General features: G+C 44.1%; 1 protein-coding gene and 1 long non-coding RNA gene across 4 annotated transcripts in view; one reads left to right on the plus strand and one right to left on the minus strand.

Moving 5' to 3' along the window:
- Window positions 1-22,658, minus strand: part of LOC140707986 (uncharacterized) — a 479,255-nt gene continuing 456,597 nt past the window's right edge. The window contains exons 1-3 of one of the 2 annotated variants that reach the window (XR_013537361.1): window positions 1,575-1,919; window positions 1,194-1,258; window positions 1-1,068 (exon numbers count right to left, since the gene is read on the minus strand). This is a non-coding gene — a long non-coding RNA (uncharacterized LOC140707986). Of the gene's footprint in view, window positions 1,069-1,193; window positions 1,259-1,574; window positions 1,920-22,658 lie in introns of those variants that run through there. The other variant, XR_013537362.1, reaches the window with a different exon arrangement.
- LOC144583049 (epidermal growth factor receptor-like) overlaps window positions 669-22,658 on the plus strand; it is a 75,161-nt gene continuing 53,171 nt past the window's right edge. For both annotated transcript variants that reach the window (XM_078377461.1, XM_078377462.1), the window contains exons 1-3: window positions 669-819; window positions 15,920-16,071; window positions 20,282-20,459. In XM_078377461.1, the coding sequence (XP_078233587.1) occupies window positions 669-819; window positions 15,920-16,071; window positions 20,282-20,459 (481 nt within the window). The remainder of the gene's footprint in view (window positions 820-15,919; window positions 16,072-20,281; window positions 20,460-22,658) is intronic.

Genomic DNA, 22,658 nt, shown 5'->3' on the forward strand with positions numbered 1-22,658 from the left:
TTTGAAGCATTTAAGTTCATGGCTATTGCTGCTGCATTGGCTGGAAATGAATTCTACTCTTCAACTAACTAAGGCTATATGAACAAGTATTTCCTTTTTGTCTGTCCCCACACCTCAGCGTCACTGGATGCCCTGTGCCTTTCAACTTTTGTAAAAGAGGGAGGAAAGAGACATTTTCATAATTGTATAAGACTTTTGCATGGCTCCATGTAGCCAGCTATTCTCCTAAACCAAGAAATCCCTTCTTCACCGGGGAGGTACTTCAGCACACGACTCGCTTAGGTGGCCCTCTGCCACGAGAATGATGCACCTAAGAGAGGAGGCAGAAGTGCTGCCCTAAATGAGCAGATCAGATTTTCCATCCTCTGCCCTTCCAGTTTGCTCTGCGGAAAGCCTGCCGGGCCTTATCTCCCGCCCGTCCCCCCCCCCCCAAAAAAACACACCCAGTCCCTTCCCACCTCTTTGGGCCAGTTAGCATTAGAAAAGAAAATCCATGCACTGTGGTTGCAGAAGAGTCCTCGCTGCCCACCGAGAGCCACACATTCCCGCCACCTTTCGCTCCCAGCCCGGCTTGGCCGACACAGCGTTTGTGTGTGTGTCTGTGTGTGTGCGCGGGCGCGTTCTCGCTCTCTCTCTCTCTCTCTCCAAATTACCGCCGCCCGCTGAGGATGGGGGACGGGACTCCCCCGTTTCGAGGGGTCTCCGGAGCCACCGGGGGACACTCCCGGGCCAGGCGCATCCCCGCCACCGCCGCCGCCGCCGCCTGCCTGCTGGGGTTGCTGGCCGGCAACGTGTTCGCGGCGGTGGTCGAGAAGAAAGGTGAGTCGGGCAAGGCGGGAAGTCACGCGCGCGTGTGGGGCTGCGGGGGCTGCTCCCTGGTCGAAGTGCCCGCGGGAAAGAGATGCCCAGGACCGAGCTTCTCTGGGGTAGGGGGGAGGCTGCCTTGGGATTGTCTTCTGGAGCGCACTGCACATGCTCAGAGGCACGCGGCACCCACACTGGGAAGCGCCCGTCACTGGTCTTTTCGCGCTTCCGATCCTGCCCAGTGTTCTCGATCATGGGCTCTGCCTGCAGTGAAAGGGATTCTCCGTTACAATTTCACTGTTTTTGCTTCTGGATTTAAACAAACAAGCAAACAAATAGGTTCTGGGACTTTCAACTCTAGTTTCAGCGTCTGGGTCTTGCTTACCTACCGCTGATTGCTTGTGCTTGTATGTTGCAGCGCCTCCTGGACAAGCGAGCCCGGTGTGTCTAAGTCCTACATCAAAGATTGGATGGCAATCAGCATAACACAGCATAATAATAATAATAATAATAATAATAATAATAATAATAATAATAATAATAATAATAATAATAATAATAATAATAATAATAATAATAATAATAATAATAATAAATTTCAAAAACAATGTGGTAGTAACTTGTGGTTGCCTGCTGAAGGGAGAGCTGCCTTGGCGTTAAGATAACCTGTACAAGTGCCCGGTTTCTCCCAGCTTTACATAATTCAAATTTCCTGATCGAAACTCAGTATTTCATGTTTGAGGGGGACAGGATGGCAGAAGTATGCTTACTAGACAGCCACTCCCTCTGCCTCCAGTGAAGGGTCTTCAACGAAACCAGTCCCTGGTGTCAAAAAGTTTGGGACCCAGTGTTCTAGAGCCCTCTTTAATATCAGGTGCTATTTATCCCTTCTGCCAACGTAGGCACAGCATTATTGAATAGCATAGAGAGCGGTTCTCTCTGAGGTCATTTCCTTGCCAGCACTTAAACATGAGGAATTATTTGAGCGTGCTGGTCCTAAATTAAATCATTTTTCAGCCTTGATGATTGAGCTCCGTGTTCCCCTTGAAGCCCTGTTTGCCTAGAGTTTCATCTTCTAGTTCATCTGCACATCTCTGTGAAGAAAGTTTTATTCTTCTGTTGTTGATAAACCAGTTTAGAAGCAGCAGTGGGAACAGTGGGTGGGAGTTTGGGAGTTTTGTTTTGGCTGGTAGATAGCTTTCCCTTTTCTTCTTCTTTCTTAGCCTTTGTGAAGCAGCCATCTTCAGTTCCAAGGGAATCATCTTTATTTTGGAACTCTGCCATAAGGAGAAAAAAAATAAAGATTTTCTTCTTTCCATCTTTCCGGTCCAGGTGTGTGTGTGGGGGTGGCGGAGGGGAAAGGGGAGCCACAGGTTTAGAAAGCCTGATACGTGAGTTAAGCAAAAGTAATTTCAGTATTTCATGGCTCCACATAATAAAACAAACTTGAAAAGAAGAAACATTCTCCATAGAGCTAATTACACAATCTTAACATCAAAAAGTGTTCTCTTTCAGTTCTAAACAGCAAGTTCATACCTGTTGGTGATGTAAACAAGGCAGCGCTGTTTTTTTTCCCTTTTGTGTGTCGTTCAATCTATCTGCGTATGGTTCAGATAAAACCATGTTGCATGTACTAGGAATCTGCATAGAAGAATGTAGAACTTGGAAACAAAGTGTTTAGCATTTGCATTCAGTAGAGAGCTGTAAAGCACCTCTGCTGCCTAATATTAGTAATTTAACAGAATGTGGAAAAATATTGAAAAGAATTGCAGGTTTGCATGTGCTGGTTTGACTATGAACTATGGTTCTGTAGTCTACACTTTTCTCTTTTAATAAGGCCATGGATAGTAGTATTTTCCTTGACCATGACCTTCTTCTGAAGTTGAGTTGATAATTTATTATTATCACTCTTTCAGATATATTACAAAGGCTCTTACTCGATACTGTGTGGGCTTAAGTATAGATTGACACGGATATTGTGTGGGCTTTAGTATAGATCAGGGGTCTCAAACATGCGACCCAGGGGCCATTTGCAGCCTGCCGGAAGATCGTTTGTGGCCCCTGCCTTGCCTCCCCCCCCCCCGAAGCGCCCATGCGTCCTCTGCTGTCAAGAGTCAAAAAAAGCCTTGCCTCACTTGCTGGCTCTCTCCCAAAACAGCGCCTCTTGCACCCTCCATCTGGAACGGCAGCCTGCCTGCCAGCCCACCTGTCTGTCGGCTAGCAGGCTGCAGTTCTGGATGGAGAGTGCAAGAGGCACTGTCTTGGGGGAGAGCCGGTGGGCGAGGTGCTCTGCCAGCCCTTTTCCCTGAGCGCCTGAGCCGCCACTGAGCAATGCCTGAAAGTGGAGGTCACTCCTGGCCCATCATCAAAGAGCACGTCCAAGCTGCCAACAGCAACTGCCACTGCCACCATCTCCTCCAAGGAAGCGGCTCTCTGGCTCTCTTTCTCTCTTGCCACCCCCAGCATCAGCCCGGCCAGCGGCCGCCTTAGCACCCGGCGGTGCTTCCTCCTCCTCCTCTTCGTCCTTCAGCCACCTCGGCTCTGGAGGCTGCCTGGGCTCGCTTTGCAAAGTTTTCTCCCCTGTTGTGGTGGGGGTAGCTGCTGCTGCTGCTGCTGAGTGCGCCTTTTTTGAGGGGAGCCTCCAGAGGAAGGTTGCCGGATCTCCATGTGTGTGTTTGTGTGTGTGTGTGTGTGTGCACGCACGCACACCTATGGTGGGGGGCGCCCTATTCTGTTTAATTTCTCAGGTACCTATGAGGGCTTTGCTCCTTTGGCAAGGTGATTCTGTGAGGGTTTTTTTATAAAAATTATGTCATGCCTTCCCCCCCCAGCTAGGCGGTCGCTGGTGCTCCCTCCCTTCTTTGCTTCTTCGTCTTGCTGTTGCTGGTGGTGGTAGTGAAGAAGAAGCCAGAGGGGGTTGTGGCCGGTGATGAGGGCTTGCGCGCACCTCCTCCTCCTCCTCCTCAGAGCCCCAGCCGAGCTAAGGAAACTCCTGGACGGCTTCCTTGGGCTCTTGCTCCGCTTGGCGGGAAATCTGATGTGGCCCACCCACAACCAGACTCTGCCTCCAGCGGCCCCCAGGTAAATTGAGTTTGAGACGGCTGGTATAGATTGACACGGGTCAATCTATACTAAAATAAATTCAATTCTTCCAAAAAAATGGTTTGTGAATGAGGGATATTGTGCTTTTGTACCCACAATGCAAAAAATCCAGGAAATGACCGAGTATTGCTGCACAATATCCTGCTTGCGTTGCCAACAGGAAAAAGGATACCAAATTTTACACAGCAAAGGGCAGCCTGAATGTTGACAGCACCAATGGCAGCAGTCAAGATGGTCTACAGAATACCCTCTTCTGCTGACTACCTTTTTTACTTGTTGAAGCCCTAACAGTTTCTTTGTGTTTGGGTGAGAAGTGGTTAACTGATGACAAAAGAAATCAGTTTCTGGGATTTTCCCTTGCGTGGTGTCACTTTATGAATGGTAGTGGTACTGGGGGACTCCTGTTCAACACCTGGACCATTAACCTGTGGAGTGTCTCAGGGTTCTGTGATTCTCCATATTGTTTCACGTATACATGAAAAACCTGAAAGAGGCTGTCTAGAATTTTGCTGTATGGTACCACCAGTGTGCTGATGACATCCACCTCCATCTGCTTTTTAAGATCTTCCAGGAGGCCCTTCTCTTTCCTGGGTTTTTAAAACAGGAGTTTAAATATATACATGCTACCCATATACAGTGGTGCCTCGCATTACGCCGTTAATTCGTTCCAGCGAAATCGCTGTAGAACGAAAACGTCATAATGTGAAAATAAAAAAGCCATTGAAACACATTAAAACCCTGTTAATGCATTCCAGTCGGCTAAAAACTCACAGTCCAGCGAAGATCCTCCATAGGGACGGCCATTTTGGGGTGCCTGTGCAGCGGAAAATGGCTCCTAAACACAGCGGGGAGCCATTTTGTTCACATGGTGGCCATTTTGAAAAACTGACGATCAGCTGTTTTGATCGTTGGGAAGCGCAAATCGGTTCCCAAAGCAGGAAACTGATCATTGCGCAGCGAAATTCCCCCATTTAAAACATCATTTTGTGATCGCTTTTGCAATCGCAAAACCTTCAACGTTAAGCAGATTCGTCATAATGCGGGGTAAGCGTAAAGCGGGGCTCGACTGTATTCAGTCAGAAATTTCCCTCATATAGAATTACCCAGTGGTAGAGGATTCAAGAAGATAAGCATAGGATCTGTACTATGATTCCTGGAGAAGAGAGAAGTGAGGACTGCTTGGATGTGCCGATAGTCCCTGTGTGCTAAAATATTTTGAAGGGCTGTTTTGGACTTAATGGGAGGGCGAAGCAAAGATGTTCATTTACTTGCAAGAAAGGAGACAGCAGCAACAGCAGGATGTGGTGATGGCATCAATTAAAAGGGGATTGGACAGATTCCTGGAGGAAAAGTCCATCACAGGTTACAAGCCATGATGGGGATGTATAACCTCCAGGCTTAGAAGGTACGTACGTCAAAATGCCAAATGTAGGGGAGGGGTACCAGGGCACAGGTCTCTAGTTGTCCCGTGTGTTCCAGGAGGCATCTGGTGGGGCCACTGTGAGATACAGGAAGCTGGACGAGATGGGCCCTTGGCCTGATCCAGCAGGGCTCTTCTGATGTTCTTATGAGTAGGTAGAACACATAAAATGGAGAAATATACGTGGACGAAACAAAATCATCCATACTATGTGTAAGGAAGATCGTGAAGAAAGACAGGGGCAAAGTCAAGTCATTTGAAATGTGGTGTTGGTAGAGATACTAACAGCAGCCAGAAAAGCAGAAAAGTGGGTGCTCATTTAAGTCAAGCCTGAACTCACAGTCAAGGAAATTAAAGTAACATGAGCCTATCCTGGCATGTACATATAATGGAAATACACAAATATCCAGAATAGACTATATTGCATGGAAAAGTGTGGTGAAACAGAAGGAAAAGAGGACGATCTGAGATGAGACGGATTGACTCATTAAGGAACCACAGGTGTTAGTTTCCAAGATCTGGGAAGAACTTAATGGAAAAGACCAGATTGCTAGGGAGGGTTAGGAGGAGGAGAGGAGAAACTAACATGAGATGCTGCTTGTTAATCCTAATCCTTTAATTAATTCATCATTTCTTATTGCATTAGCTAGCAGTTCTATAACCATGCAAAATAATGTTGGTGAAAGTGGACAGCCTTGTTGTGACATTCGCCTCCTTGAAGCACCTCTGTTTTGTGCCCTCACAAAGGCTCCAGTCGTGTTTTCCTTTCACTGCCACCAATGGATTCCCTCAGTCCACAAAATAAATGACGTTTGATCAGACACTTGTATTGTGAATGCAAACAAAACTTATGTATTGAAGTGAAACCAATTTATTAATCACAGAAGTTCTTCAGATGTACATACTTTTCTCTTGCCATATAATTTCCACCTTCTCTGTCTATTTATCTTAACCAGTCTCTAACTCCGTCTCTATCTCTTCTGACTCTCTGACTCTGTCTTATTCTCTCTGACTAACTCACTCTCACCAACTCACTCTGACTGACTCTTGACTGACTAACTCCTCCTCTCAGGCTCTGCCTTTTAATCTCTCTCTTGGCTCTGCCTCTCAATCACATTGGCATAGAACATAATACATGACTTATACTAATAAAGGGTGAATGCTACATACCTCCCCACTTAAATATGTTTGTTTGGGAGGGAAAACACGTTTGTCATCCCAAACAAACATGCACAATTGCATAAAAACTATTTATTTATTTATTTATTTGATTTATACCCCGCCTATCTGGACCACCAGACCACTCTAGGCGGCTTCCAATACAAAATCAGACAATAAAACACTGACAAGTACATGATGATTCAGTAACAGCTACAATGAAATAAAGGATAGGGAAAAATAAGAAAAAAATCAAGAGTTGGCTGGAGGGAAGGCCTAAATGAACAGCCATGTTTTTAATTGGGTTTTAAAGATGCCCATCGTAGGGGCCGCGCAAATCTCAAGAGGGAGATGGTTCCATAGGCGAGGAGCCACCACCGAGAAGGCCCGGTTTCATGTCTTCTCCTTCCGGGCCTCTCTCGGCATCAAGCTTCTCAGCCTCACCACCTGACTCGCGCAGGTGATCCGGATAGACCTTGGTGGAAGCAGGCGTTCCGCCAAATATCGAGGTCTTAAACCTTTTAGGGCCTTGTAAGTAAGCATTAAAACTTTGAAGTTGACATGGAAACAAATGGGCAGCCAATGCAATGTGGCCAGCGTTGGAGAAATGTGTTGGTATTTTCTCACTCCGGTGAGGAGTCTGGCCGCTGCATTCTGCACCACCTGACGTTTCCGCATCAGCTCAAAGGCAGCCCACGTAGAGCGCGTTACAGTGGTCTAATCTTGAGATTACGAACGCATGCACCAAAGTAGTGAGCGCCCCCGTGTCAAGGGGGCAATCCACCAAAGATGGAAAAAGGCGGTGCGGACTACTAACGCCACCTGCATTTCCATGGTGAGCGTCGGGTCCTAATGTATGCCCAGGCTGCGGACCCCACTCTTCACAGCCAGGGTGACCCCCCAAACGAGAGTCACCCAAGCCGCCTACCACGAGGGCACCTACCCTCAGAACTTCCATCTTGTCCGGGTTCAGCCTCAGCCTGTTCGCCTGCATCCATTGCAGTACAGCCCCCAGGCAGCGCTGAAGGGACAGGACGGCATCACCTGCAGTTGGTGAAAAGGAGATGTAGAGCTGGGTGTCATTGGCGTATTGATGATACAAAGCCCCACATCCCCTGATGACCCCACCCCGCGGCCTCATATAGATGTTAAACAGCATTGGGGAGATGATCTACCCCTGTGGAACCCCACAATTGAGACTCCACGGAGCCGAGACACTCTCCCCAAGCTGTACTCTCTGGGGATGGTCCGGCAAGAAGGAACGGAGCCAGGCGAGTGCCGAGCCACCAATTCCCAACTCGGAGAGCCTCCCCAGGAGGGTCAACAGCATCAAAGACTGCCAAAATGTTGAGGAGGACCAGCAGAGACATTTTGCCCCGTCGGCCTCCCTCGTACAGGGCGACCAATGCCGTCTCTGTACCATGGCGCAGCCTGAACCCCGACTGAAACGGAGTCCAGGGCATCTGTTTCATCCAGGTGGGCCTGGAGCTGATCGGCCACCACCCTCTCAACCACTTTACTCATGAAAGAAACATTGGCGACGGGTCTATAATTGCCAATTTTGTCTGCCGCCAAATTAGGTTTCTTTCTTATGGGCCTAATGAGTGTCTCCTTGAGGGCAGATGAAAATCTGCCCTCAAGGAAAGACCCATTCATTATTACTGTCTCCCATTCTGTTGTTATTGGCCTGGCTGCTTTGATTAGCCAGGCTGGGCAAGGGTCAAGAGAAGAGGTGGTGGATCGACAGCGATCAAGCACCCTGCCCACAGAATCAGGCGTTACAGGGTGAAAGGAGTCGAAAATCACCAGGTAATACGGAGCGCTGGACATCTCTGCTCGACTCACTGTATTTAAAAAAGGAAAGAGCTCCTGGCAGATGGCCTCCACTTTAGATTTAAAGAAGGCTGCAAACTGGTCAGGTGAAAAACTAGGGGGAGGCCTATCACCAGAACCAGTTCCGGATAGGTCGTGCACTATACGAAATAACTCTGCCTGCTGGTTGGACGCTTTGCTTATCTGGTTAGCGAAGAATGATCTATATGCAGCCTTTACCTTAGTCAGGTAAAGGTTAGTTGTGACCCTAACAGCTATCCATCGGGTTCTTCCTCCACCTACGCTGTAGCCTTCTCCTGTATCGCTTCATCGCTCTGAGCTCCTGGTTAAACCTGGGCGCAGGCCGAGCTCTGAGCAGGAGAGGGCATTTAGGCACGATCGTGTCTATAGCCCTAGTGCAGCGATGGACCAGCTGTCAACTAGAGCCTCAACAGGAGCGCCAGCCAGATCAGCCGAAACACCTCTCATGGCCTCATGGAATCCAACAGGATCCAGTAGCCTTCGAGGGCAGATCATAGAAATAGGTCCCTGCTCCCTGCAAGGGAGGAGTGCCACTGAGAGGTTACATTTTATTAGGTGGTGATCTGACCATGACAAGGGGACCGACACGAGGTCAGTCACCACTAGACCACACTCACTTCAATTGGTGGAAAAAACCAGGTCCAACGTATGGCCACCCACGTGGGTGGGGCTGTTGACATGTTGGGACATGTTTAAGGAATCCAAGGTTTCCAAGAACTCAAGAGCTGGCCCTGTAGTCTCTGCCCCCATGTGCACCTTGAAATCACCCAAGATGAAAAGCCTCGGGGATCCCAACAATGCCATGGAGACAAAGTCGGCCAGCTCCGGTAGGGAAGTGGCTGGGTCACAGGGAGTGCGGTAACCCAGCAAAATCCCAATACAATCCCTAGCCCCTATAGACACGTGGAGTGCCTCTAGACCTGGCTTTACCACCGAGGAGCGCCTAGTAACCTCTATGTTGGATTTGTAAACAATGGCTACTCCCCCCCACCTCTCCAGTCTACCCTGGTGCTGGACAGCATAACCGGGCGAGCAGATGAGAGCCAGGGGAGGGCCCCCTCCCCATTAATCCATGTCTCGGTTATGCATGCCAGGTCTGCATCCTCCTCCAGGATAAGGTCATAGATCATCTGGGGTTTGTTGGATACAGACCTGGCGTTCAACAGTACCAGATTTAGAGTGAAGGGCTGGCTGGGCTGGCTACCTCGATACTGAGGGTTGGTCACAGTCTCAGAACAATGAACAGCCGTCAAACTTCTGTTCATCATTTTTCTAACATGAGTAGGGACTGTGCCAACGCCATATCTCCCTCTACCTGTGATCACAGGGATATTGAACGGCCCCTCGCTGGGCGAGCAGGCCTTCCACTCCATATCCAAGAAAAGGAAAGAGAAAAAAAGAAAGAGAAAGAAAAAACTATTAAGAATCAATTACCCTAAATTAGTAAGACAAACAAACTTAGGCACAAAATAAATACATAAATCAAATATATACTATAAAATAGAAAAAATACAATAAAAATCCCAAATTATAAACCCCATGTGTATAAAGTTAAAATAAATTTTAAGGAATCACGTGCTAGAGCCCCACATATAGTCCTGGTCCTCCCTTCTCCTCCACACAACCTTGTCCATTCAATAATGCCGATTTCGATGTTATTTTTGGTGTTGTTAAAGCTGATGTTAAAGGTGGAGTAAGAATATTACTCGTGGAGGATAACACAAAGGTCTTAATCATGGGCACAAGGGTGTGCAAAGTTGTTTCAGTCGCTCCCCTTGGGAGGAGGCAGAGTGTCTCTGAAGATAGTCCGAAAAAGGGAGAGTGAGCGAACTGGTCCTAGAGAAGGTCCCGTCCCCTGGAGATCCAACATGGCAACCAGCCAGCCAGGGAACGGGACCAACAATTCACTCTCGCTCACAGTCACCCAGAGTCCCCCCCCCAGCCTTGCACACCGGCATGCCAAAAAATTAAAGGTCTTCGCCACAACCAGGCACAAAGAGTCCGGCCGCCCTGACTGCAGACTTCAGTTTCAGGCATGCTAATAGGGCTAACTTCTGGGGGGAGGGGAGCGCTAACCTCCAGCCTCGGATCCTTTCCCCTCCGATGAACTTGTCCAGAATCCGGCTGGGGGGGAGGAGGGGGCGTGAACCACCATCTTCTAGGTTCTTTCCCCTCTGGTGGTCCTTCCCTCCAGGTTCTTCCCCTCTGGGTCCTTTCCCTTCCGATGATCTCCTCCAGAGTCCAGCAGGGTCCAGGGGGAAGGGGGCGTGAGTCTCCAGCCACTAGGTCCTTTTCCCTCTGATGGTCTCCTCGAGATTCGGCTGGGTCATCCAGCTGGATCCCGCTCCCCTCCGACTCCCAAGCACTCATCAGCCTCCTCCAAGGTAGCAAGACAGGGCTCCCAGCTTCCGAGCTCCCGGACTCTGATGACAAGCCGGCTGCGTGCTCCGCGGCTCTGTGTTTCGAGCTGGCGGCAGCTCCGCATTTCGGGTCCGCAGTGGCTCCGTGTTCTGAGGTCCTGCCCGGCACAGCCCAGCACTCCACATCACACCCAGTAGGTCGGGCACCAGGTAAGCGGGGAGAGGAGCAGCATCAGAAGGAAAAGAAAAGAAAGAAAGGCAAAAAGAAAAGAAGAGAAAAAGACCAAGAGGCAAGCTGGAGCGGCGGAGAAAACACTAACCACCCAGCACCAGCGCCATCTTGGGAAAATCCAGGCACAATTTTGCAAACAATAAAACATCATATATCTCTATAACACAATATCTTCTCACTTTACACATTCCAATACAATTCAATAATATACTAAGTTTAAGGGCATGTTCAGCTACTTCTGATTTTTCCGGTTATTTTAATCTGCAGTGTCTCTCATGTTCTTTGATTCTGGTGTGACTGTTGTGTTTTGTGGTCCCGATATATACCTTTCCACAGCTGCAAGGTATCCGGTATACTCCTGCAGTGGTGAGGGGGTCCCTTCTGTCCTTTGCTGACCATAACATTTGTTGTATTTTTGTGGTGGGCTTGAATACTGTTTATAGGTTGTGTTTTTTTCAAAAGTTTCCCCATGCGGTCCGTGACCCCTTTGATGTATGGCAGAAATACTTTATTTGCGGGTGGCTGTTTTTCTTCTTCAGTTTGGTGTTGTTTTCTTGGTTTGATGGCTCTTGTTATTTCATTTTTAGAGTAGCCATTTGCCTGTAGGGCCGAATTCAAATGGTTGAGTTCAATGCTGAGAAACAAGCTGGATATGAAATTCTATTTCAAAATACTGAAGTACTGGACAACATCAGCAATCTGTATGTTAGACTGCACAGGGAAGCCATTGAAATCCATAAACATAAACAAAACTTCAACAGGAAAGAAGAAGGCCTGAAACTAAACCCAGCCTGGCAGCCCATTCTGAAAAATACAACCTGTAAAAGGTCAACAAACTCTTACCCAGCCACAATGGCCAGAGATCTTCGCAGAATAAAAGACCAGCTAACGACACCCATCAATCACAGTGACAGATAATCCCTCCCTCTCCCTCCTCCCCCTTCCCCCCTCATCAGAACAAAAACATGCTGATCACCCTATCTCCTGAAAAAAGACAAAAGCCGTGCCCACAGCTATAAATACTATCCAACAAACACCAACAGAGCATGGACAGAATTCCTACTCCAGTCCTCTGAAGATGCTGGCCACAGAGACTGGCGAAACGTCAGGAAGAACAACCTTCAGAATACGGCCAAAGAGCCCGAAAAACCCACAACAACCATTAGATCCTGGCCATGAAAGCCTTCATGATTACCCACACTAGTGGCCGGAGTTACTGGGGCTGGAGCTGGATAATGAACCATTAGAGCGGCCCAGTCGCCTAAGTGGGCACCCATATAAGGCCAAGATGTACTGGGAGCCCCTGTCACTTAAGGGTTGCTTGCCAGACAGGGCTACACCTTAAATTGGCCACTACTTGGCCAAGGCCAAGCTGGCAATGCTGAAACCAATTTTCAATCAAGTTTTTAATTCAACAATTAATTCCATTTTTAAAAAATTCTTATTAATGATTCTGATTACTATTGTTATTGTTATTGCCCCTATTTGTTGTCCCTTTTCTTCCTATTATTTCCCCCTTATTATTATTATTATTAGTAGTAGTAGTAGTAGTATTAGTATTAGTATTATTTTGTTATTGTTGTTTTTGTTTTTGTTGTTGTTGTTGTTATACATTTTAATAAGCCCCTAAGGGGCTCCTGTGGTGGGCCCGAATTTATTACTTCCCTTGATATCTGTGACTTTAATTAATTCTCATCCTAACATTAATTATACAATTAATCCAATAAATACAGCATCCTGTTCTTTAATCTATTATCTAAATCACTGCCCAGTAGCAGCTAATTAAATTGCTATCTGCCAATCAATAGCACCTCAATCAAAACCTGATTCAACTTATAAAATACTAAGGGACCTTAATATAATCAATTAAAATTAACCCCCACAAGAATATCCCTACTCCTAATTAATTCGCTCAACCTCTTCCCTTGGGCTCACGCCCAACCGTTAGTACCCAATTCAAAGGCAGCAGCCAATGAACGCGCATCTCAGAGTGAGGGAAAGAAAGAAGGTGGGGGAAGCGGGAGGAGGATGGGGTGTAGGAAAAAGGGTGAAAAAATCCCTGAAGGACTAACGGCCAAAGCCACTCGCCTGTATCCTGGGTGCGCTACTATGAGCAAGTTTACAATCCTCCCTTCCTTTTCTCTTCCTTCTCCTTTTATTTTTACAATTCATGATTCGCGCCTGTATCCCCGGTAATCAACTCCCCAACTCCACTTAAATCAATCACTTCCTTTTTTGTGGCCACATGGCTGGCGCGGGCACCAGCAATGCACCCCAACCCTCCTTCAAAACCAATTAACGTACACAAGTACAGTATTAATAAAATAACCAATTGAACTAAATGTTAACAAAGCAGTGAATAAACAAACTTAATCAATGTATAACTAACCAGAACTTATAACAAAATCAAACCGAGAGAGGGAGCCAATTCTACCCTCCCGATCTGAAGCCCAGAGCGGTGTGGTCCAGCCTACGAACACTTAGTAGCAAACCAAACAGCCAACTCTTCTCATGACTGATGTCAACAAAAAAAAGGAAGCAAAGAGGAGGGAATGGTCCTTATATGATCTACCGTTCCCCCTGTGATGATTGCCCCACGTGAGTCCTGCAACTCATAGTCAGGATCTCATTTGCATGAGCCTATGAGAGGATTGGAGGGGCGGAGTCAGCAGATATGAGAGGATTGGTGGGGCGGAGTCAGCAGATATAAAAAGGTTCAGATAAGAGGAAGATAGAACGGAGAGAGAGAGAGATACTAATAGTGATAAGCTGGTCAAGATAAATAGATAGAGCAGGTGGTGCTTGGTTATGTGACAAGATATATGGTATTTTAGTGACTGGATTGTATACAATGAATATTAAATTTGATACCCTTCAATAAATAAGTTCTGTTGGCAGTTCCCAGACAAGTGTTTGACTAAAGTCTTTCATATGGTGGATAAAGGACATCCACTGGTGGCAGTGAGGAAAAGAGAAGACTGAACCCTTTGTGAGGACACAACACCTAGGTGCATCAAAGGAGGGAACGTCACAATTGGTGTCAGCTGGTGGGGTGACATAGCGTGAGCTCTTTGTTTGGTGAAACAAGCAGGGGCCATGTGGCAAACCTCACACACCCCGCTTCCAAAGCTACTCTTGCAAGACTGCAGCAAGGTCTTGCGTCCATCCAGGGAAGCTGGCAAAGGCAACCCACACTGCTGAAGCCTCGGCTCTGCAGCGGCTTATTCATTCCCCACTAAAAATGCATAATTAGGCCTTTTGGGATCTCAGCCAATATTATTACAATACTCATGCATTTGAAGCATCCTGAATTTTATGTTGGTTATCTGTGCAAACAAACTAGCAGGTTTTAATCTCTAAAGATGGAGATAGGCTTCAGGGTTGTAGTTTGTTAGGGTTGGAAAGAATGCAGATTCAATAAGAAAAAATTTATGGGGAAAATAGTTTTGTCATTTTATGAAGTATACTTTCACATTTCAGAGGAGAAGCAGAAAGAATTAAAATTAAAAAAATTTCCTCTGGCTTCTAGTGCATTTCTGAGTTTAGTTGAAGCCTTTGCTTTTTATCTTTGAAGACTGAAACAATTTATGATAATTTTTAAAAACTTGTACTGTTTAAAACTGCCCCAAATACAATGTATGCATCAATGTATTCACCTTCTCTGGATGCTTCTACTAGGTGAGGTATAGGCATGTAGTAAATGGGGAGAGAGGGAATTCTTATTGGTGGAGCTCTGTTTGTGAGATGCAACAGGTAGAAAATACATATCTATCATTTATAAAATGTTAAAAAATTTGCTTTCCTAGATTTTATAATGGGTTATTTTCTTTCCCTTATATATTCCAAACGTAGAGTAAAATCTCACGCAGGCTAGCCATAGATTCTGCAAAAGTTATTGTCAGGCTCATCATTATAACACTGAGGGTGGTGAGAAAAAAATGTAAATCTCTATTACTGTAATACCCAGCCTGACCAAGAAGTTGAAATTTAGCCTCTGTGTGTGAGATTTCAGTTGTCTAATAAAGGTATCGCCTACCTACGTCTTTGAATTGTGTACAAGAACCACATAACTCTTTCCTTTTTTTGTTCACTTAGACATGGATACTGATACTAGTTCTATTGACATAATGTTCTTGAGACATAATGAGATCAATCCAATTTTATTCCCAGCCTTACCTAATCCATTAAAATGAATGGGACTTGTTATTCAACACTTTCATAAGCTCATTTAGCTGAAATCCTGTAGCTTAGTTGCACAAATAGTGTAACTTTAAGAAGTAAATTGTCATAAATTAGGAAAACTCTGTAAATGTTATCTGTTGCATACTGAATTATAAGTGTTACTCCATGTTCTATGGAGATTTCTTAATTCGTTACAATCCAGCTTTAAAGTTGTGTTGTAACAGCATTTCGGGCAATGATTTTAATTGATCTCCACTAGTTGGGACAAAGATTGGATTTATCCCAAAAGGTTTTAATTTTGGTTTGCTGCTGGTTGTTTTTGTTATTGTGTAGCAATTAGTAAATCACTAAAGATGTTATTTTATAAAGCCTAAAAATATAGGTTGTCTTTTAAATAATTGAACAATTTTATACAATTGACGAAAGTTGATTTACAACTGTTACTACTCTCATGTATTTGCTTCCCCAATGCATTTGGGTGAAGAGCTTTTTCATCTGCATTATTCATCACAAGCAGCAATCCTATTCTTAGTGGATGGATGGATTTATTTATTTATTTATTTATTTATTTATTTATTTGTTTGTTTGTTTAATATCTCACCTATCTGATCTTTCAACCACTCTAGTAGTCGAAACATTGGCAGTGTTTCTGTTAGTAAGGTTCCTTTTATTAAGAGGCTCTGTGCTGGCATTTAGTCAGGTTTTCAGTTACTTGTTTAGAACCTCTAGTTTAAACCACACATACTACTTTTGCTGTGTTGTTTAAAATATGTTGTACATTACTCTTTTTATCCCCTTCTTTTTCAGTGTGCCAAGGAACCAGCAACAAGCTGGCAATGCTTGCAAGTTTGGAAGAGCACTACAACAGCCTGAAGAGAATGTATGAGGGCTGTGAGGTGGTGCTTGGCAATCTTGAGATCACTTATATGAATGACAACTATAATCTCACTTTTTTGAAGGTTAGTATGATGATTCATATTGCTATGATTCAGGGGTCAATGAGGAGGAGGAAGATTGCTTGTGGCAGTATTTTAAAGTAGGAATGAATGTCCTGGTTCCCAGTTACCTCTGTTGATGAGCAACTTTGTTAAGGAACACTTCATGTTACATTTCTTAATTACCTCCTTATCCCATTCTCTTTTTGCAAATGGCAATTGTCTGTACCTGTCTCTTATCATAGCAGCTGGGACTCCTGGATAGTACAACAAAGGACACTTGGAGGGCTTTCCTAGGAACCTCCACACTAACATGGCTTTAGAAAAACTTATCAAAAATAGGTTTTAACTTGTGGAGACTAATACACATCAAACTATCCCAGGTCTGGAAATAATGACTCATGTATAGTTGTGAATTTGCTGTCTGTTCTAAGCAGAATATGAGGCTGTTTCAGTCAAGCTATGTAGTCAAGCCATGGGTTGCAGCAATAAGAGTTTTGTGAAAAATATCATGAAATGCTTTTATGAAACAACAGAGAATTTGGGGCATGGGTTAGTTACTTTATTATTGCAAAGGACTTTGCATCTTATGTAGTGAATTCTGCTGAGTATTAGAAACTCAGTAGAGGCTAATGCCTCAGAGAGGTCAGGATTTAAGAGACCATTTATTTTATAGAATATGACTTTCTGGTCATCATTGTGCCAAAGAGGTAGGTGTTACCCATGACAGAGAGAATAGACAGGGCAATTATGACTTAGGTAAAACAATCCAGTGTAAGTTCACACGTGAACCCTTAGATGTGGTGAGTGAAACAGTTAGGTAAAACTGACACAACAGTGACGAGAAAATCACTTCTGGTTTTTCAAAAAGCTGAAATGCATCTTGTCCTGTTAGATAGCTTTTAAATAGAGCTTCAGAGGTTTCAGGATAGCAACTGGCCATTATTTTTCCAATGCAAGTTAGCTTTGCAAGTTAGCAGCACACGCTTTTTTCTTATATGGGTGTGTATGGCCCACTAAGGTCTGAAAAGGCCCCTGTAAACCACCAGACTTGACCACCCCCTCAAGTTAGCTCAAAACAAATACAAATTTATTTATTTATTTGATTTATACCCCGCTTATCTGGACCACCAGACCACTCTAGGCGGCTTCCAATACAAAATCAGACAACAAAACACAGACAAGTACATGATGATTCAGTAACAGCTACAATGAAATAAAGGATAGGGAAAAATAAGAAAAAAATCAAGAGTTGGCTGGAGGGAAGGCCTGAATGAACAACCATGTTTTTAATTGGGTTTTAAAGATGCCCATCGTAGGGGCCGCGCGAATCGCCGGAGGGAGATTGTTCCAGAGGCGAGGAGCCACCGCCGAGAAGGCCCGGTTTCGTGTCTTCTCCTTCTGGGCCTCTCTCAGCGTCAGGCTCCTCAGCCTCACCTCCTGATTCGTGCGGGTGATCCGGGTAGACCTTGGTGGGAGGAGGCGTTCCGCCAAATATCGAGGTCCTAAACCGTTTAGGGCCTTATAAGTAAGCATTAAAACTTTGAAGTTTTATGGGTGCGTGTGGCCCACCAAGGTCTGAAAAGGCCCCTGTAAACCACCAGACTTGTCCACCCGCTCAGCTTAGCTCAAAACAAATACAACAGAGACAAACAGACCAGTTAAAAGTATGTTGTGTGGAATTCACTCCCTATGAAGCAAACAAAGGAATATTCATGAGAATTCTATTGGCTTTTGTGTAAGGTTTACAATCTGAATGCACACCAGCATCTCATGAATTGTTGTTTATCCATGGTGCATTACACAGACCTTACATGAACACCAGTATGATTCTGACACTGTAAATACTATTATATTTTAATGTGAGCTTTCGTGGACACAATAGTCTTTAAGGTGCCACATATTTTTCTCTTTTTTGTTTTGTTTTTGTTTATTTGGATTTTGCCTGATATGACTGCACAGACTGACACAGCTACCTCTTTTAAAACTGCAAGTAAGATTCTAGTTGCTGTTTGACACAAAAGGTTTCAGGTTCAATGTATACATAGGATGAGGCTTTTTGTTTTCTTATTAACACACCCAAAAACACAGCTTTCAGTTTTCGGGTGCTGTATGAGCACAGAATACAGTTTTCTGCTTATATTTTATAGTTTGCCTTGTATTTTATAGTCTTTTCTGTCAATTTTGTGTTTATTGTCTCATTGTTTGCCACAAGGTGCATTGGCACAAATTGTGAGGATATGAGTTTGATTAAGATGGTGATGAGCTAGTAAAGGACTTTTTGTTTTTTACTGGTAAAACAAGCTTTGGTCTCCTGAGATTAACTGTCTAATTTTTGCTCTGAAAATGCCTTAATTCATTTTGAGAACTTGAACATTTTGATAATCTAAAAAAATTCTGGATTTGATTGATTATTAGATAGCTATATAGTAGAACAGCTATATGTCCTCCAGATATCTAGCTCTTCAGATATCTAGATGTTTCATTTTTATGCAACGTTTATGCCATTGTAGCAACAAGACTTAGTTCTACACCAGGGGTGTCCAACCTTTTACCTTTCCTGGGCCACATTAGAAGATGAAAATTTGGTTTGGGCCACACATAAGAGTGGTCTTAACCAACCAGATAGGCGGGATATAAATAAAATAAATTAATAAATAAATAATAAACATAAATTTGGTTTGGGCCACATGGGTGGGCAGCCCTAGTCGTCCTCCGCAGCCCTGCTCCAAGCGTACTTACTGGCAGCTGCAATCTCAGACAGCAGAGGCTGCCAGCTTTTCTACTCCAGTGGCTTTATGGGACCGGGAGGGGGTCCACCTATTGATGGGGACAGCCCAATGCAGTTACGCAGCCCCCCTCTCCCCTCCCCTCCCCTCCCCTCCCCTCCCGCTCCTTCCTTCCCCCTCCCCCTCTACTGTTGTGACATGCCTCGGCCACATTCCGGCCGCAAGCGCCGGCAGTGTAACTTGAAACTTTGGAATTTCTTTAAAAATAAAAAATTGCACTTGGGCCATATTACCAGTTGACCTGGGCCCCAAGTTGGACAAGCCTGTTCTACACTGAAAGTCATAGTAAGGCAATTATTCACTTTTTTCACACATAATTAGTATTCATCCATACACAAAACTCTTTAATAATTAATTGTGAACTGCTAATTTATGAGTTGCAAACTTGCAATTATTAATTTCTGCTATGGGAATCAACAGTATTGATGACTGCTTTATCTTGGTGGGCTGCTCTCTTTAATTTGGTAGCGTTATTATGCTGCATCTTTAAGTTTCTTAGGGACTGATATTTTTTGTGAGCCAAGGCATCCTGCAATCCAAGCAAGGGAGGCAATGGTTCTTTGCAGTGGGGGAAAGCACCCCTGTAGCGGGCACGCTGGAGCCTATAACTCAGGCCTCCAGTATGTGCTCACTCCTCTTCTCAGGTAGCTGCCACCAATACTTCAGTTCAGTATCAAGTATATAAGGAGACAAGCGTTGCTTTGAAACTAAAAACGTGTTTATTTGATTAACAAAATAAAATAGGTAAACCACAAGTTGATAATCAATATTTCTCACTCACTGAACTCACTAACACACAGCTCCTAACTCTCACTGACTTTCTGGCACACTGTCTCTCAGACTCACAGACCTCTCTCACATGCTACATGCACCCCTTTTTATCCCAGCCCCTCCCCCTGTAGCACCACTTTCTGTTCACTCATTGGCTGCTGTTCCACTGCTCAGCTGTGACGGACAGGTAAGGGCAGGGCTGAATGCTACAGCCCCCATTATAGATATACAATATAGATAGAGATAAAGAGATGTTTATGAATCAAGTGCTGTAAGAAATCAGAAATAATGTCCAAGTTCTCACGTGTAGGCTCAGTAAACTACTTAGCAATTTGTGTTTCTGAAAAATACCATCCCTAAATATTATAGCCAGAGAATATGCCGACCATAGATGAAACAGTGTTATAAGGACATTCACAGAAGCCGTAATGGACCCTTCTTCTCTCTACTACAACAGTCTTAACAACAATTGCTCTTCTGGATTTTGTCTTAACAAGAATTTGTGTGTCATTTTGAAATAAGAATAGCATTTTATTGTTTCCACTCGGCTTTCTTCCAAAATATAAAGCCAAAACTAAGGGGAGATTAGTAGAACCTTGGGGATTAATAGCTTTTAAGACTTCCTCACACAACCAAAAAGACATTGATTTTCTCTGTTCTCATGTACCTTCCAGAGCATACAAGAAGTAGATGGTTATGTGCTTATAGCAGTAAATACAGTGAAAAGTATTCCATTGGAGAATCTCCAGCTAATCCGAGGAAACACCCTTTTTGAAAATGCTGCTCTGACAATTGTACTAAATTACGATAGAGTGGGGGGACTTCAAGAGCTGCCAATGAGACGTTTAGCAGGTGAGATGTTTCGGAAGGACGGGTGCAATGATGATGATGATGATGATGCAAACATATTGTTAGTTAAAAATCTGGGAGTCTCCAGCAGACCATTTGCCTATAATGTGTCATTATGAAAACCTAGAGCTAAACAAATGCTTCATACTCAAGTTTTCTATTATTTTTTGGTTAAATTGTGGCAGGAGTAGTGTGCTTCTTAAACCACATGAATTTCTTAGTAGTATTTATTTTTCAACACGTAAGTTGTTTTTCAGAATAGTCAAACTGTTCCTCAAAGATTAACCTAGTAAACTGTTCGACAGAGAACCTCCAGCCTCCAGGTTGAATGTAGTCCAAAAGCTTCTTCTCCTCTTATTTCCAAATATTAACAGTCACAATTAGAAGTGGAATAGCCACCTGTGATATTTTCTAGGTAACAAAAGTGTAACTCATTTAAATTTTATTGGGTAGAATCTAGCAGGATATTTATGCCTGCGTACATGCAGTTCTGTTACATGGAGTGGCAAGGAGTTGTTAATTACATGTCCCCAACTGAATTCCTAGTAGCACACCAGTTGCATGACTCAGCATATGACTAGAAATTTAGTTGGGGGCTTATTGATTAGGAGCTAGTCTCTGCTCCACATTGCACCTTTGCACTTATGTAGGCATAAATTCAATTGGACTCTGGTCACTTAAATGTTTTAATTATGCATTAATTGTAAGAAACATTAGAACTTCAAATCAAGATGAAATCCCTAAGAGGTACATCTGAGCTGCTTATGGATTCCCCATCTGAACTTGCATCCACCATCCTTCTGCCACCTTTATATGCAACACATTTTCTAACATCAGTCTGCTGATCTTATAGAATTGAGCCTGTGGGAGAGGGTGGGCTTTTATAGGTTTTTATCTCCTTTCTCCAGAAATACTGCCTTTGTGACTGGGATGTTTGCAGATAATACCTTTAACAGTTTGTTGTGCTGATACCTAAATGACTAAGAGAGGATGTTCCCTCACTTTTCAATTGCATCTATATGAACAAAGTAGGGATTCGAGTTAAGTAGAGAATAATCTTGCTTATGTATACTGAGTTTGTATAACAGACTACGTTTCTATAGTTAAGAAAGGTCTAGCAGTGCAAGCCTATTGTATATAAGCTCAGAAATAAGTCCCACTGTATCCAGTGGAGTTTACTCTCAGGCATGTAAATTAAGAATCACAGTTCAAGTATTTTCTAGTCATAGCCTCCCTCGTCCCACAGAAAATGTATCCAAAAACACCTAAATGAATAAAATGGATTTTGCTTAGTGTAGTCTTAGTATAGTAAATTGTTCTAGAGTAGGCCCATTGAATCTTTTGGGATTTAGAGAGCCAACTCCTCTGTAATTCCATTGAATGACATAGCAACTTACTATGATAAAGTTCAGTCACAGTTAGAGTACACCTACTTGAATCCAGTGGAGCTTGAGGAAGAGTGACTCACCAAATCCCATTGATTCACTGGGCCTACTTTAGTGTGACTTAGCAAACAAAGCAATAGGATTTGGCTATTGGGATTTATTTCTGCATAAATCTGCATTGGTTAGTAATATGAAATGCATGGTTGTAGGTTTTTCGGTCTGTTTGGCTGTGTTTTGGAGGTTTTTCTTCCTAATATTTCTCCAATCTTTGTGGCTGGCATCTTCAGAGGACAGGAGTTAGAACTCTGTGTTCTGGTGTACTGTGTGGGATAGTTGAGTATTTGTAGGTGTGGGATCAGCTTTTTGTCCTTTTCAGGAGATTAGAAGATTATGGTGTGCAATCCAGCTTGTTTCAGGGCATGTTCAGCTACTGGCGATTTTTCTGGTTGAAAAATTGGCAGTAGCTGAACATGCCCTGAAACAAGCTGGACATTAAGTCCTATTTCAAAAGACAGAAGTACTGGAAACACGAGCAATCATTATATTAGACTACATAGGGAAGCCATTGAAATCCACAAACATCAGCACAGCTTCAACAAAAAAGAAGAAAGTCTAAAACTCAACAAAGCCTGGCTCCCAGGACTAAAAAAATACAGCCTGTTAAAAGATCAACGAACTCTACCGAGCAACAAGGATCGGTGATCACTGCACACAAAAGACTAGATAACGACACCCATCAATCACAGTGACAATCACAGTGACAGATCATCTCCCCCTTATCACAACAATGCACCCATAACAAAAAACACCCTAATCG

This window comes from Pogona vitticeps, chromosome 6, assembly GCF_051106095.1.
Source record: "Pogona vitticeps strain Pit_001003342236 chromosome 6, PviZW2.1, whole genome shotgun sequence".
NCBI classification, from domain to species: domain Eukaryota; kingdom Metazoa; phylum Chordata; class Lepidosauria; order Squamata; family Agamidae; genus Pogona; species Pogona vitticeps.